This window comes from Dermacentor andersoni, chromosome 2 (genome assembly GCF_023375885.2).
Source record: "Dermacentor andersoni chromosome 2, qqDerAnde1_hic_scaffold, whole genome shotgun sequence".
Classification (NCBI taxonomy): Eukaryota; Metazoa; Arthropoda; class Arachnida; order Ixodida; family Ixodidae; genus Dermacentor; species Dermacentor andersoni.
Window position 1 is genome coordinate 136230789 of NC_092815.1, and position 17482 is coordinate 136248270.

A 17482-nucleotide genomic window follows, 5' to 3' on the forward strand; every position below is an offset into this window, starting at 1 on the left:
CAGTTTTCTTTCAAGCAAAAATAATACCATTACTGTGTACATTTCTAAGATTTGCACTTCCCTTCTTTTTTTTTTTTCTGACACTACAGGACACAACAACTATGAACTAAAATACTTATATAATGCTTCAGAAACTGAAAAACTGCTAAAGGACTGCAACTTCACGTTCCTGCAACATATGACAAGAGGTCAATCACAGGTTATTGTGTACTTTAAGCCTATAATGCTCTATTTGTGCATCATAATTGCAAACAGAGCACTGTTATAATAAAGACAATGCACCGGTTACCTCACAGGGCAAGGCTGTAAACACGAGGCACCTCTACCTCTATTACTTGCTTCTGAGCAGCTTGCTTATGATACCTCTGATGCCCCTTTTGTTCGTTTCTTTTTTAACTACATATGCCTTGTGGCAAATCCTCAAAATAAAAATAAAATAAAAAAAGAACTGAGAACCTAAGTGCCAAGCATATATAGCATAGAGTGTTCAAATATACAAATGAACATAATGCGCCATCAATCATCCTCCCTTTTCCGTGAGGTTGGTTCCCATGCCTATGGACTTAAAATTAGAAGGCACAGTCACACTTGCAAAGGGCAGGCAGCACTTCTCGCATTACCCCTCAAGGGCACAATGGTTGTTGGTGGTGGTCATGGTTGAAACACAATTGAAGCTCATTTCTTTCTGTTATTGAAGCACTAAACTAATGAAGCAACAATTCCCTGCCATGTTATTCACTAAATGGCAGTTGCAATACATCAATAAGCCCCCACAACTATGAATAAATCCATGTGGGCATTGTTAAGCTCAACGTTCCAACAGCCATCAGGATTCATTATGCGATGCGGGAACAAGGACCTGAGGTCTGAAGCCAGGGCTAGGATGCGGAGAAAAATTTGTACATAGTGAGCCAGGGTCTTAAACTTAGCGAGAACAATAGCCAAGCTGCAATAGCAAGCTGCAATAGCAAGCTGCAATGCGTCCTCAAATGTGGGTGCTCTATTTCTAGATTTCCTTAATGTCTTCAATAGAGTGAAGTGTTGGACCTGTGCTGCCAAAAACACAGTTTAAACTTCAAGCGGGCAAACAGAGAATGCATTTCTCTATTGTGCGAACTCTTGCTGGCAATAGGCCTCAAAAAAAGATTTAAAAAACTGAGTGTGGCACTACAATATAGCCACATTACAAACAGTTCAGCATGTGAAAGACTAGCGTTTATCTGCGCAAATACTTAGCGGAGGTACTTTTTTTTTTCATCAGCCAAAAGACAAAGTGCATTCTATACCACAGCACTACTGCAACGTCAGTTCACATAGAACCATCATACCCCATGCGACGCCAGCCGATATTGCCAGCCACACGGTCAAGCAGTCCCCCCAGCCTTCGCTCTCGGCCGCCAAGCCGGAAGCCATCGGTCTCCAGGCTAAAACTGAGTCTGTTCAGGCCCGAGCTCAGGCCAGAGCTCAGGCTGGGGCCCAAGCCGATGTCGAGTTCAGTGCGGTCAGCCGGCAGGTCACCGCCACTCTTGAGCTTGACGTGGCACTTTTCGACACGTAGCACTTGCCTGGATGCATCGGAAGAGGCAAAGCCACTGTCACTCATCGAGTGCCGGTACTTCTTGGGATCCCGACGTCGAGTTGGCGTGCTGTTTCGCCGATGTCGCTCCTCTTCATGCCGTGAACAGCTCTCGGCCAGTCTGAAAAGTGAAAGAAATTCCCCCCATGGTCTGGTAGGAGTTCACAATACTGTCGCAGAAATAGCTACGGCAGATTATGTTACAGCACAGTTGTGATGACCTTGTTGTGATCAAACTGTGTAAACTGTGTGTGGTTGATTTCAGTTATACTCAAAACGCATGCCACAGCTATTTAATGCAAGGGAGCAGTCATTACAGTAAATTGTACCGTCAACCTTGTAAACCGCATACATACTATACTGTTGGTCCTAGAACCTTCAGGCATTGCCTTCTGAAAATTTCTGGTACTATTGTTGTATTACTCGTTCATCATCTTCATCAGCCTAACTTAGGTACACGGGACAAAAGCCTCTCCCCCCAGAAATCTCCAATCCCCCCTGTCTCATGTCAACCAAGTCCACTCTAGGCAAGCAAGTTCCCTAATTAGAATTATGTACTTGTTATATTTTGTTAAACTCATGCTACATGAATGTGCCGTTAGGTAACAGCTGTTGCTTTGTATACAGCATTGCGTAACTTAGGAAAACATCTAGGTTCAAAACAAAAAAAAAAGAAAAAGAATAATGGACGAGACAGACTTCATTATTTGCGTGCGTCTCCCAGCATAACAATGTTGCTGTCAAGCATGGACCAGCAGATGTCAAGTAAAACACACTGCCAGACCACCTTTAAACTCAGTACAAAATCTGCACAAGGCACATTCTGCAGTGTGACGGAAAGTTCCTACCAGGTACAGCAATGCTGCACTTGGTGCAAATGAGCGGCAGTGCTGAGCCCAAACTGAAGAACTGCGCTTGCCTGATACAAAGCTGCGCACTAATGCATGTCACACTAAATGTGCATTAAACATCAGCTAGCGGGCACAACTGCAAAATGGTGATGCAGATTCCTTCCATGATTTCACTCATAAATACCGTATTTACTCGCATAATGATTGCACTTTCTTGTCAGAAAAATTGATGCTATTTCAGAGGCGCGATCATTACACGGGTTAAATTTCCCGTGAAAAAAATTTTTTTTTTTGTCCCGCGTTTGCTGCGGGATGCTAGTGTCCCAAAACAAAAATGGCGGCTGGTGGAGCAAGCCGAACGCGCCGAACGCAATTTTTTTCTTCTCGTGAGTACATTACGTGCATTGAAACAGTTTCTTCCGTATCAGTAATGAATAATTCGTTAATATCGGCAAGTTTGCAGCAATAACGTAGCCGTGTCCACTTTGAGGGGACAGAAACAGATGGGAGCGCTTAGCTGCCAGTGACGTAGAAACACATGGCCGGCATGCTGCGGAAACTGTGGCATCTGTCTTCACTACTATCCTAATACGGCACATTTCTGCTAAGGGTGGGCGAATATCTTAGCTGTGTTGCAAGCGTCGGCGTATGAATAGGGTACACCTTTAACGTATCAGTGTAAACGTGGCTACTATCGTTGCCGCTCGCGATTTGTTGCGTGCCCACGAGTGCAGATGAGAAGAACCGAAAGACACCTTTTTTGTTGTTGACCACAACCATTATAAAGGCTACACATAATAAAGGCAAGTTTGGTTGTACCTCTTTTTGTCATGGAAGTGGGGAAAGGGATGAAATGAGGCATCTACTTAAGAATGTTTGGTGCGTGCAGACCGCTTGGTTGTCTTGAAGAGTCGTTTGAGTAGCATACGACATATGGTAAGCGCGATCATTATTAGCTAGACTTGGCACACGACATATCGCTGCGGCAAGTTCGGGGTGCGATCATTACACGGGGAATAAAAAAAATCGAATTTTGACGACAAAATTCAGGGGTGCGATCATTACGCGAGTGCGATCATTACGCGAGTGCGATCATTACGCGAGTGCGATCATTATTCGAGTAAATACGGTATTTACTGACATTACAGCCTTCAGAAGGCTCCTATAGGAGAGGTTGATTAAGTATTGATTCTTACCTTTGCAGATTGATTGATTACGACAAATTTACTTAACTCATTCAATCATTTTTATTATTTATTTGTTTGTTTGGTTGGTTGGTTGGTTGGTTGGTTGGTTGTTTACTTATTTATTTATTTAAGCACCTTAAGGTCCATGAGGACATTATAAAAAGGTGTGGTAAAGTTGGAGCCCTAAATATACAGAAGCAGAAGTGTCCAGAGAGAGTTGAAAAAAGACCGGAGAAAGAAAAAAAACAGCCACAGAAAGGCCTTTGTACATTACCACAGCAACTACATTTGAACAATGGTGTAATAGAGGGCAGAGTGTATAAAAAAATATACACACATAAAAACAGAAAAATGGCCAATCAAGCAGTTTCACGAATAAAACCAGTGACAAGTTCGCTAGCAAAGATGGCTACAGTGCAAAGTCAACAACACAAATTTTTGGATTTTAACAACACAGAAGCCTCCCTTTGACGAGATCCTTGATTTTGGCCCCTGGGAGTGCAGCTTCATTACGTTAATATCCAAGCGTAAAAGTGCATGCAGATGTGTACCAACGTTATGAAAGGCCCTGCACCCTGGCTCACCCGGCAGTGGCATTTCCTGCGAGAGAGTGTGAGTGGAGACTAGATGCGCCCTGGTCACTGAGGGAGTCCTCAGAGCTGGAGTGGAGAGAGAATGCCAGCCGATGGCGCCGGTGCTCCTTGAGGCGGCTTCTCCCGGATGAAGCAGTGCCGCTGCCTCCGAGCTCTGAGGCAAGGTGGGCCAGGCATTCCTCCTCTTCGCTCGACAAGTCTCCACCGGCAGGCGATGACAGCAGCCGTCGGGGCGCAAACGATGATAGTGGAGAGCCGCTACGTGCCGCCGACAGCATGGATGCACCCCAGCAGCCATCGCCACCAGAGCCTGTGAGAGTAACGACAGCATGACGAGAGCTTCAGTGAACTGCCCACTTCAATTACAGAGATAGCATGGAAAACGCAAGAGCATGTGCCATATAATACATGTTGTCAGATTAAACATGCTACGCATTGTCACACTTATGCTGTAGCATGATACGCCCACAACATCATAATGTTCATGCATCTCAAATGTCGTAGCCACATGTCGAAAGAAAGGTGGGCCCATATTATCAAAGTATACATGCGAGAAACAATTACTGCAGCACATTCTCCCACATTAGCAGTCATCTCAGAGTATAAGCTAGATTGTACTATTGATGGCTGACAGCTTGACAGCCACGCCATTTGATTCATCAACAGCCTACGGCGCCTGTTGCATTCGCTGCTGCCAAGCGGTAATATGGTTTAAAAGGCACAAGTTTCCTCCAAGTCACAAACTGCTGTACCTTGAAGTTTAATGATGTCCATACATGACAAAAATAAACTACAGAATAAGTATACACAAGAAGAGGTCTCAAAGTGATGACACTGTAGTGGTACCTCTCATGTTTAAGCGTGTAAGCGAATGAGGTCTGGTGAGCAGATGAATATGAACCGACAAGTGCTGAGTACTGAGAGAATAATGAAAACAGCATCACAAAATTAACACCTTGACAAGATCATACAAAAGGCACGATTGCATCTGCACCCTGAACATATAATCAATTGTACATAAATGGAGAGAAACGGACAATGGAAAACCAAGTGACATTATAAATTGAACATTGGAACATACCTACATGTAACAACTTCAAGAATTGACATTCAAAACCATAAACTCAATGTAGGTTTATAAAATGAATATTAAATACTGAAGAGATAACAGACAGAAAACTATGTACATTCTAATCAGAACAATAACCACTTCGTTTTAATTCCACAGGGTATCAAAACCCATAGTTCGAATCCTTCAAAAGCAGTTGAGTTCCATAATTCGCTTGCACTTTTGTAAAGGAAAATTCTGCTTTGATGAAAATATCTTAGCATTTGTATACTGAGTAACTATTCTCTGTGGATAAACTGAAGAAGGTTGGCAATTTGTAATGGGCCAATATGTGGGATTACCTAAATTTACTTTTACTAATTCGATCCTCTGTGTACATAATGCTCGAGTATGCCGCTCTGTGCACATAACCTGCCAATAAAATGAACCCACACCAATGACAACTGATGACGTCGTTTGTAGTGTTCTGGTGTGATGCAATCCCTTAATATCAATCCTTAAAGGCATCAATACCTGTGTGTGTGCATACGAGCACATGAGTGTGTGAGTGAGCAGAACAGCAAAACAACAGGTGGCAGCAGCGCTGGTAGTGACATCTTGTGACGCTTTGCTCAACCACAATGTGTCAGAACTTTTATGTTATTGTCGCGCCGAAAGGGAGACGGAAGGTGATGGCACCTTTTGCTCCAAATAAACAGAGTCACTCTGCCACTCGTCAAATCAAAGTTGTATAAAGAAGGCAAGGAGAAGAGTGACACATCCTGCCAAAGACACGTCTATCCTTCCAGGTGAAACAAAAGATCTCGGCAGTCAGTGTGGTGGCAAGGAAAAGAGCTCACGTGATCGACGATGCGTGGGCCGTCGAGTTGGAGAGAAGCTGCCAAAGAGACTGCCGCGCTGACGCCAAGCCTCGGGCAGGAGGTCCTCTGAGAGACGGCGGGCTCTGGACGGAGCCGAGTGGGCTTCTCGCCGGGAGGAGGACCGCGAGGCATCCTCACGGCGGGGGGACAGTGCAGATAGCCTCAGGACCACCTCAATCTGTTCGGGTGCACCTCCTTCTGGGCGCACCCGGTGGCTTAGCAGCGTTGACCGAGGTTCCAGTACGCAGAGCTGTAGGAAAGAAGGAGACATAGGCATGAGCCATTGGTATGAAATAGATTTTATATTACTTTATTTTCTTCAAAGTGCATTGAAGGAATGCTGGAGAGAAACATATTGGGTTCAGCTAAAGTGGCACATTACAGGCTTGGACGCCAAATGTGAGTGTAGGTACTTTTTATTATTCTTCTTATTTTTAATTCGAGCAGAGAATTATATATGTCTTGCAGCATACTATATGGGTATCTAAACAAAAGCATGTAGGCCCTCCTTAAGTAAGAATTGAAATGGTGGCTTACACAACTTATTAACCATGAACCAATGTGTGTAATTCAGTTTGATCAGTGCACAGGTTGGCAACTCTGAGAATCCTCTCTCGAGTATAGCCCTCATTCCTGGTCAAAGCTACAACAAGTGGTGAATGTCCGCTGTCGATGCCGGAACAGCACGGTTTTGACAACTCACGAGGCCTTTGTGAGTTGGACTCCAGGTCCCAATACCACGAGTACAAGAAAGGTTACAGGGAAGGGAACTGACACACGAAGGGATTAAGACATGTCACCCATAACAGAAAAGCGATTTTTGGGATAGAAAGACAGATGATTTGCCTCAATGAAGCAAAGTAAGTGGGATCTCTGGTGTGGAGATGGAGTGATTGTGTCTGTCCACTATATAGTGCAGGTGTAATCACTAATGAATAGCTTATTGTAAAGCCAAAAAGTACATAAAAATGAAAGACAGGTGGCAGCACCATCATGAAATTGCTACACCAGTTTTTTATGGCAACGTGAATTTCGACAGCACCTGCTGGGACTAATTAGTTGTTCATCAACAAAGAATGATTAAAAATCCATCCAAAGTAAGCAAAAATGCAGTCAAGGAGGTTATGGAAATGTTTTAGTGCCCAAGAAAGGCCAGAATATGAGAACATCTCATGAAATCCCCGATGCTACACAGACACTATTAGTGCCATGCCTTAAGCTCGAAACTGTTTCTCTTTAAGTTGGCTTTAATTTCTTTCTCTAATAATCAGCTTTTCTCGCCCATGACAATGCATGCTGTTCTGAAATGTCAAATACTTAAAAGGGATTAAATGTTTCTCTTTGCTGCCTCTTTAACTAACTTTAACTAACTATCTCGCAATGTGCCTGCACTTTCTTCTCCGTAAGCATAGGGACTGTCATAAATCTTGCTTTTCACCATCCCTTCTAACAAATGGTGCTGCGTAAGTGCCACTCATTGCACCAGCAAAATGAAATGAGCATCATGAGTGCCTTAAATAACTCAATAGTTGATAAAAGAAATCCTAGAATTGCCTTAGCACATACACACATGCATAAAACGAAAAATAGTCACCTCGTAATTTACGACGCACGTCACAACTGTTTCCGGAGTAATGCCAATGCACCATCGGTCCATCACAAATGGTGGCTGAGAAAAAGAAGACCATCACAAGCTTGAAAACAAAAGCATTAAAGGCCCCGACAATTAAAGAAATGTTCTAAGTCTAAGCAAGTTGAAACAAGTAACAGAATTTTACATGGAACAGCGCCAACTATGTATACAGTCGAGCTTTGTTAAACGAAGTTGCATCTGACAAGAAAATAATTTTGTTATATCTGATATTCGTTATCAGCGTATATTTATCAGACACTAATAGTGGTGAGAAACATTTTCAACTTACTTCGTTATACCTAATAATCTGTTATATCCATGTTTGTTATACTGAGGTGTGATTGTATTTTCGAATAGTTGATAAAACCTTAAAAATTAAATTAAATTATGGGGTTTAACATGCCAAAACCACTTTCTGATTATGAGGCACGCCATAGTGGAGGACTCCAGAAATTTCGACCACCTGGGGTTCTTTAACGTGCACCTAAATCTAAGTACATGGGTGTTTTCGCATTTCTCCCCCATCGAAATGCGGCCGCCGCGGCCGGGATTCGATCCCGCGACCTCGTGCTCAGCAGTCCAACACCATAGCCACTGAGCAACCATGGCGGGTTTGATAAAACATCAATGGCAATGTCACCAGAATACGTATTGAACATCAAAAACTGTGCTTGCTAGAAGAACCTTCAACCATGTTCTTACAGCTGCGATGAGAAATCATCCTCGAAGCTCAACTACCAGTGTTGTACCACTGCCTCCTTACCTGGGCTATGCGTGTGAGGAAAAGGCCAGATTGGGCACACTCGAAGGTGACATTGCTGATGCAGCGGGCAGCTGCGTCACTGGCCAAATGCGTCTCGCCCGTGTCCAACTCCACGAATGCTTTCCACTTGTGTTCACGGGGACTCGCACCCAGCCGAACGTGGCTGCCAAACAGCAGTGTGAGTCGCAGGAGCATTGGCTCCGAGACAGACATTGGCACCGATGGCACTCTGGAGCCCAGGGAACCAAAGGACGTTGTCATTGAAGCAAAGCTTGCTGATCCCAGTGCAGATGACCCAAAGGTGGAGGAGGTGTGGCCATGGCTCATGGACTAGGAAAGACAAGAGCCCAATAATTAGGTCTGCATGCTATTGAGCCCGTAGAGCTAGTGAGTGCAGATTAGACAGGCATGCTAAGACACAGCATAGTACAGCATGGTACAGTCGACTTCCATTGATTCGACCCTGATGGGGCCAATGAAATTGATCAATGCATAACATGTGCTCAATGCATAAACTGTCCCCTAAGCTCTGCCGAGACAAGCTGCCACTAAAGGAGTTGCTATTTGGGTCACCATAGGGGTCACAGGCATGCATGCTGATTGATCAAGTTCGAATTATCTGGCAAAAGCCAATTTTCTGATAAAAATGACGAAAATTTCGAGCCATAGAAATGCATGGGCACTGGCCGGGACTTTCGGTCGGGAATGAATCAGTCGAAAAATCAAATTAACCAGAGAAAATCAACGAAAGTCTTCTGTATAATGGTTTGGCCGAGTTGCAAATTGTTAGCCACAGCAGATATTAGCTGCAATATAGGAGATTGACAGACAAGAAACAAGGACAACATGGGAGCCCTTTCTTTCAACTAATGTTTAACATTTTTCTGTTGCTGAAATGTTGTGCCTTTTCAGTTTCTTTAAATGTCAGCCTTACGTTATATTTTGATAACTTATTTACTGCCAAAAATTAATATAAACTTATATTTACAAGTTTCATGTCTTCTCACTGTTGTTCTATATAAATGGCCTTTGTCCTGTACAGGAGGTCCCAATTCAGTTCCTAATAATGGGAGCACCTTCTGCATATGCATCTTTTGCACACTACTTCAATACTGACGTGAATTATTGTGTGAACTTATTGTGATATACTTGCAAAGGCATAATATACAGAATATACACGCAACAACATTTACAGCAATCACACATGTGTACACCAATCTGAACAGTGGAAAGAAAACTAATATCAGGTTGCACCACTTCTTCTTAGACACAACTCCTTATCTTACCTCATAATCTGTACCTGTGATAGGATAAGGGTGTAAGATAAGATAAGCGTAGGAGCTGGCAAAATTTTTCAAGCTCACCTCACGCTGTGACATTTCAAACTTGCGTCTGTTTTCCATGGCAAGCTTCTCAATCTCATCCTGCAAATTTCACACAAACAACAGAAGTGTAAAATTTTTTCAAGACTAAACTGCAGGACTTTCACTACAATAAAAATATCAACAAAGGTAGAAGAAGAGTACCAATGGCACAAGGGTTACACAGTTGAGAAATGTAACTTCCCATCATTGTTGCCATTGCAGAAACTTCCTGCTAGATTTGATGGATTTTAGGCTATTTCAGTGGCAAAATGGCACTTTATGTGAATGGTAGATCCTTAAGAGGATTTCAAACTGAGGTTTTCTTAATTTTTTGTATAGTCACAAACTGTTCACTGAATTTTAACAAATTTTGAATGTTGTTTTAGGCAAAGAATGGAAATAAAGACTTGCAGTGTTTGTGTTTGTTAATGCAGGGATTACAACAAAACATTTCTTCATGAAATAATATGGCTCATTATTAATCACAAAAGTGTTTTTCACAAGTTAATCAATAAGCACTCTACTGACAATGTAAACAAATGTGTTATCGTAGTCCTAAACTCATCAGACGGCCCTTCGCAGTACTTGCAATATTACAACTGTAATTTAACTCAAATGTCAGATACTCAAAAACACCTCTAGGCCATAATTGATTGTCTTATTGCTCATCAAAATTTTTCAACGCGATTCTTACTGGGCATATGCATTTTTTGGTCCCTCCTTGGTCACTTCAGGACCCATGTGCAATAATATTTAGTGGATTATAGTGAAATTCATAAGTTGTTTCAGTGGAATCTCTTGTAAGAAAGAAAAATTTCAACATTTTTTAACCGAGCTCGAAGACTGAATATGAAGTGCGCGCGCATATGGTTGGAATAATGTATGCACCGGCATTTTTCTCATGCATTCGAAATTCTCAAATGGAATACTTTAATTTCAAACAGTAGTATATGTTTTTTTTTCTACATTTATAAAAGCATTCACACACCCATGCTAAATATAGTGCATGCCAGATGAATGAACGAATAAAGAAAGAAATACAGCAGTATGTTGTGCACACCACTTATTATTGTTTCATGTTTTGATCAAATGAGGAGTGAGAGTTGAATGACTTTTTTTTTTTGTCCGAGCGTTTCGTGGAAAAAGCAGAGCGAGCAAATGAGAGTCGCTCAGCTCCTACCATAAGTGCCAGTCTGTGTCCCAAGGGGGCAATGCCCATGTCCTTCAAGTGTTCCACGGTGAGAAGGAGCAGCCGTTTGCCCGAAATCTGCTGGCTGCGGAACAGCTCGGCATACTGCTCCAAGTCCTTGGTGGCATCTGTACAAAAACGTGTAAAAAAATAGCGACTGTAAGTATGGTTGAAGCACCAATACAAAAAAAAAAAGAGCGTAGGTTCAACAGTGTGAAAGCAAAAGGTGATAACCAACAGAGACAGAAAGAACTGTGCTTGTAGTAATGCTACATTCTGTGCAAGGCATTGCATACAGTGTAAGCTGGGGAACAACGGGGGGGACATTGCGTAGACTTGCTAATTTGTACGACTTCTGTCATTACGGCAAATTTGTAATTTTGTATATGAAATGATATAGAACTCTGAGAGTCAACACGGCGACCTTTTTATTGCCACTGCCTTGGATCAGGCTATTACTTCAAATTCAACTTTGTAGCTAAACATGATAAATGAGAAATGCTGTCTTAATGAAGCTGTGTTCTTTGAATTTGTCAATCTCAAATTCAAAGAACACAGCTTCGTTAGGACATCATTTTTCATTTATCATCTTTAGCTACGAAGTTTAATATTAATTAATGAATTTTGGGGTTTTATGTGCCAGAACCACGATTTGATTATGAGACACGCCGTAGTGGGGGGCTCCGAATTAATTTTGACCACCAGGCGATCTTTAATGTGCCCCCAATGCACGAGGCCATGAGTGTTTTTGCATTTCACCCCCATCGAAATACGGCCGCTGCGGCCGAGATTTGATCCCACGACCTTGTGCTCAGCAGCGCAACACCGCAGCCATTAAGCCATTGCAGCGGATGCTTATAATTTTAAAGAAAGATAAAAAAAGAAAGAACGAAAGAAAAAAACACGTCAGCTAGTATAAAGACATCCTTCTTGGACACTTCAGTAGTGCACGATGGACAGGTATTGACTTCTTGTATGAGTAAGAATTGGAAAAAATGCCTCAAACCTGCCCAATGATCAGCTGCCCTGCACAAATTGCACTCTAGAAATATACACTAACAATTAAAACACCCTTGAACAGGGCAAAAAAAGCTAAAAGAAAGGTAATTTTTCTATTACGTACCATCACATCCCAATTGTTGAACCCAGAGAAACTGAAATGAAAATAGGTTACCAAAGCTGTTATGGTACATATTGTCAAATCTGTACATGAAGCGATATGAAACTTCCAAAGAGTGAAAATATACTGTAATATTACAATGGGACGAGAACAAAAAGAAATTGCAGTAGATCCCACGAGTTGGAATTTATATACAGCGAAGCTTTGTGTGAGTGTATAAAGAATTGAAGCATGAGTACATGCATGTGCCTGCATGTGCATGCATGCATGCACGCAAGCACACGCACACGCACACAAGTGCAGGTGTGCACTAATTATACTGAGCCTTTTGTTAAGTGAAGTTGCTGACTACTAGTGAGAATGACCGACGACTTGAATGCATCATGGTTTCAGAGGGCTGCATGAGCATACATACTTAGTGTAATGCAAATCCATTTTATCCGCAAGACGTGTTTACTTCCTCATAACCGTGCAACCGCAAATGTCCGATGGTGAGCTTGCTGGTCCTTTTTTTTTTTCTTCCACCCGCAAGGCTGGCGCCATCGCTGTCACAAATACACGGAAGCGGGCGCCATCTGGTGGTGGTGCAAGGAACCTAGAGGCGTGTGCAGCGCATGTGCTCTGATGTGACTGGTTGGGCTATATTTAGCAAGAGAACAGCCAGGCTGCAGCACCCACGGTCATAAAACCCAGCAAGGTTCGCAAAGTAAAGCTTCACTTTTAAAACACAGTATTAGAACTTCCTTGTAACTAAACTTCATTTAAAGAAACCATCAGCCATTGATAGCCAGACGAAAAATCAGCAAGCAACAAATCAAATTAACAGGTATGTTCACTCTATAAGTACGGGTATCTACAGAAAAAGCATTCTAGCTTTTACAGGCTAAGTGATGCTCTGCTGACGCACATATCTTTTGCTTTTGCTATGCAGTACGCTTCTACAAATTCTCTTTCTTTTTTGGTGTTTGCATGTTTCAGGAACCTGGTATTGCTAAAGATAAGAGTGCATGTACATTTGTTGCAATGAGCATCTAAATGGCGACCATTGTTTATGTGCTGTCTTGCTCTGTCATCAAGACACTGCCCTGTTGATACCTGTACTTATAGTGGGTGCATGCCTGTAAATTCTATTTGCTGTTTGCTGGTTTTTCATTAGACTATACATGGCTGGCTTTTTCTTCAAACAATGTTTAGTTAGCAGTAAGCGCTAGTACTATTGTGTGTGTTTTTTCGCCCTCATCCTATCACGCTTCTTCAATATACCTCCAAGATGAACCAATTGGCCCAAATCAAGTTGCTACTATCTCAGAGTCAACCCAGCAAAAAAGAAAAAGAAAAGCACTGAACCAACATCCCATTGAACCAACAGGCTTTCTTTTTTTACAGAGAAGCTGTTACGGGAGTTTTGCAACAGTTTTCATGTGAGAAGGCGTGATTGGTATTAAATGTAAACGAAACGCAATGGGTTTTGGAGCCCCGAATTTGCTTTGAAATGTAATTATCAATGACAACAAAATAAAAGCTACCTTGCATAGATCTCACTACAATAGACAGCAACTCATATGTGTCGTTTTTTTCAATCAGTATTCTGCAATTTTTGTTTCTCATGTCGTATTATACCAGCTCCAGATTGAAGATCAGCTAGGATTTTGTACGGCTGCAACGGTGAAAGTCAGCACTGTGATGCTGCAACACAGCCTTGGTATTTTCAAAGGGTGTGAGAAATCACTTATACAGCTTAGCTTTCTCTGATGTATCAGTTGTCAGGTTGGCATACATCTGTGAAACATCTTTTTAATTTTATATCACTATATTATTCCTGCACTAGGACAAATTTTTTATCCTGACAATTTCACGGAGAACAATTAATTTTCCTTCAAGTGCGAAGCTTTCTTTAAAAAAAAAACCTGTATAGGTTTGCTTTGTATAGCCTCATCCTAAAGTCAGGTGGATGACAGTTTTCCCTCTTGGCACAACATTATTATAAAACATATTTATCACAAGAACTGGTACCTGTTTTTAGACCCATCAGGAGTCGCATCTTTCTTTTTCTAGTTAATGCAATGTACTAGCAATGTTTATATGTCATAGTCATGAACACATCAAATGTAAAACTCACCACATGATCCACACTCCAAGTATTCACATCATGAACATACAGCTCCTGAAATATAAATTTTGTTTGAACCATAATGCCACACTGTTGTTTTGCCAGTTATACACATTGAGTCCTGCTAAAAACTCAGCTATCCCTGGATGTAAAAACAAGTCACACTGCAGCAGTACACAGTTGACGCTGTACCAACTGTTATCAAAGTTCAGATGTTGAAATTTACATGATACAGAGAACAAATGTGTTGATTTTCAATGTATATGATAAAGAGAGTAAGGAGGAGCCCTACAAATTCTATAAATATAAAACTCTGGACTCTTAACAGTTTATCATATGCTTATAGCAACTTTCCCTTTTTTTTTTAATACCACTAGAAGCAAGAAAAAAACTAAACTGCTCAATAGTACTTCACATTATCCTTTCGTTTGCACAAAAATCCAACACTGTGGAGAAGCCAGTAACACATTTGTTGACACAATCAATCAATCAATCAATCAATCAATCAATCAATCAATCAATCAATCAATCAATTGACCTATCATACTAAATGCAACTTTTCCAAGAATAATGGGGTTCTTTCTTCAATGAGCATAAGCCATAACACAATGAAGGCTTGGTAGACAAGTGATCGCCAAACCTTGTTCCCAAGATACCAAAGATATGCAGTACTAACATCACTGCTTTATGCACTACTTTGCAGCATGAAAAAACACATTAGTAACAAGGTGATACAAGCAATATGATGCACAAACTGACAACTGCTTATTTTCCATCGGATCATATTGCGTATGTACAGAAAATTTAACAAATATACAACAAAGCACAAATAAACATCCTCCTTTGCACTCTAAAGTAGCTTGCAAAGCCTTAATGCTTCATCAAATGCTCCTCGTTGCAGGACTGCTAGCTTATGAATTAACTGCAGGAAATGCAATGGACAAATAGGTATACATCACCATGCAACCCCTGCGTCGCTCGAGAAGCTGTTCCTTCTGCTGCAAACGGCTTTCCCATTCTTCCAACTGCTTTTGCTTTTGACTGAGGTCACGCTCGGCACGCTTCATCAACTCCAGAGTGGATTCGATTTCCTGCCTGCAAATACACAGACAACATAATGAGCGCACAAATGCTCATGAGCTTTAAGTCCAAATACGTTGAGCACTATAGCATAGATAAGAAATAAAAGGTAGCTTGCCAACAATGAAAGCTCTGTAAACATAAGAAAGAGGCCAGAAGTCAAAAAAGCATAAGAATAAAGGGTGCATTGCAAAAAACGTCTAAGGTTTCTAGGCTTCTCAGAAAAGCTTCTGGGTATGTATAATTTTTTGCTTGAACTGTAACAAGGTGCACAGTTGGTGTCAACAGCACAGGTACATGTTTAGAAGAAAGCACAAGATGAATAGCAAGACAAATAAATGCACAACTAGAAATTGCAAACCTTAAGAGAGAGACTGGCAGACTGACAAACCAGGCAAACTGGTTGTTGTCCCAGTGAGTTTAAGACACCTAGGCAATTTTTAGGACGGCCTATCATCACACCTTTCTGCACTTTGCAAGGCTTATGGGTGTGAGCCTTTTATCTTTTTCTAATAACATGCGTGATAAATGATTAGAAATGAATAAAACAGAAGTGATAATGATGATAAACTAGCTAAAGCCTTCTGCATAGAGCAAAACATTATTGACTGCATATCTGTTTTGTCTTCTATGCTGTCTGAATGCAAAATAGATTTGCTTGAAGGTGCAGCTGGGCATTATTTACAACACTCTGCGCCTGCACACAGAATTTTGACTACATCCTTGTCTTTACAATACAACATTTAGTTTTAAATTGAGTGCTACTCCTGTGGGTGTCTTGTTTTTTGTTGTATCACCATCACCTAGGTGCAACATCTCTTACATCTGCTCAGATATACCACCAAAGGAAACACAAATGTATGAAAATTTTCACACCCGTCACCTTGAAAAGATTTGTTCAAAAGCACTAAGGTTATGAATGATAAGAACCATAATTAAATATACTGATAAGAATCATCAACAGCAGTGCCTCACACAAGCAATTCATAGTAAAAAGTGAGTCACTTACTTCCAGACACTACGCTGACTTAAATATGCAGATGCAAGGTTACACAAGGAGTCTGAAAAAATAAAGGGCAGGAAAACAGATAAACTGGTGTTAACATGCTAATACAAATACACAAAATGCTTTCCCAAAGAACGCTACAGCATACACTTACAGTGTTTCATTGGCATAGAAGGAAAAACACTGTGTGAACAAAGTGAACACAGAAAGTTGACTTGAGCTACTGTAAGTTGTTTCCCTAAAATTCCACAGGTGTTCTACAAGCATACAAAAGAACTTCCCCAGCCAAGTAAAATGATAATTAACTTGACATTTACACCAAGGTTTCTTTGTACACTACCAGTGCATTCAACATGTCTCCAGAGAGCAGCACACACCACTAGCACCAAATGCATTTGGATATAAAAGTGACACCAAATGCAAACTAACTAACCACATCAGTGTGCGTAATACCTGTTGTAACCATTATGCAGAGAAATACCGGGTGTTTCAGCTAGCACATCCAAACATTTTTAAAGGTTGCCTGTGGCAGATAGCAAAATTCGAGTTCATGAGCTGGTCCACTCGAAGAGGCTGACATTACTTGCACAAAAAGTAACTTAACACCATTGCAATTCTCCGCAAAGTTCTGGAATTAATATCTCGGAACTGGTGTCATCCTGAGAATTCGTTCCAAGTGGATCCACCTTGCAAACACCATGGCTAGAATTCGTAAATTGCAATATGGGCCATAAGGTAATTTGTAAAAACTTAATCAGCGAATTTATGCTAATCAGTCAATTATGCATTTCAATTTTTGTGCAAGAAATACCCACCTCTTCGAGTAGACCAGGTCATGAACTAGAGTTGTGGTATCAGCCACAGGCAACCTTTAAAAATTTTTGAAAGTGTTCACTGAAACACCCTGTATAGTGCTATGACAAAAGATCACGCAACTTCAATGATTCCTCTGCCTATGAACTCATTTACTGCAACAGCAGCAGCACCTCACAATGAACACTGTTAACGATTCTACGATGCATACAATGTTGCCTCCGCCTGCTGCAGTAACTGCCTTCTGTGGTTTAAAGATACACACTCT

At 41.3% G+C, this 17482-nt stretch overlaps 1 protein-coding gene across 2 annotated transcripts in view; it reads right to left on the reverse strand.

Annotated features, from left to right (window-relative positions):
* Window positions 1-961: 961 nt before the first annotated feature.
* The window catches only part of LOC126540032 (mitogen-activated protein kinase kinase kinase 20-like), a 38695-nt gene continuing 22174 nt past the window's right edge, over window positions 962-17482 (reverse strand). For both annotated transcript variants that reach the window (XM_050186833.3, XM_055076217.1), the window contains exons 11-21: window positions 16405-16456; window positions 15275-15410; window positions 14325-14369; window positions 12209-12239; window positions 11077-11213; window positions 9897-9956; window positions 8533-8862; window positions 7731-7805; window positions 6116-6386; window positions 4199-4517; window positions 962-1697 (exon numbers count right to left, since the gene is read on the reverse strand). In XM_050186833.3, coding sequence (XP_050042790.1) covers window positions 1310-1697; window positions 4199-4517; window positions 6116-6386; window positions 7731-7805; window positions 8533-8862; window positions 9897-9956; window positions 11077-11213; window positions 12209-12239; window positions 14325-14369; window positions 15275-15410; window positions 16405-16456 — 1844 coding nt within the window. In that variant the 3' untranslated portion in view covers window positions 962-1309. The remainder of the gene's footprint in view (window positions 1698-4198; window positions 4518-6115; window positions 6387-7730; window positions 7806-8532; window positions 8863-9896; window positions 9957-11076; window positions 11214-12208; window positions 12240-14324; window positions 14370-15274; window positions 15411-16404; window positions 16457-17482) is intronic.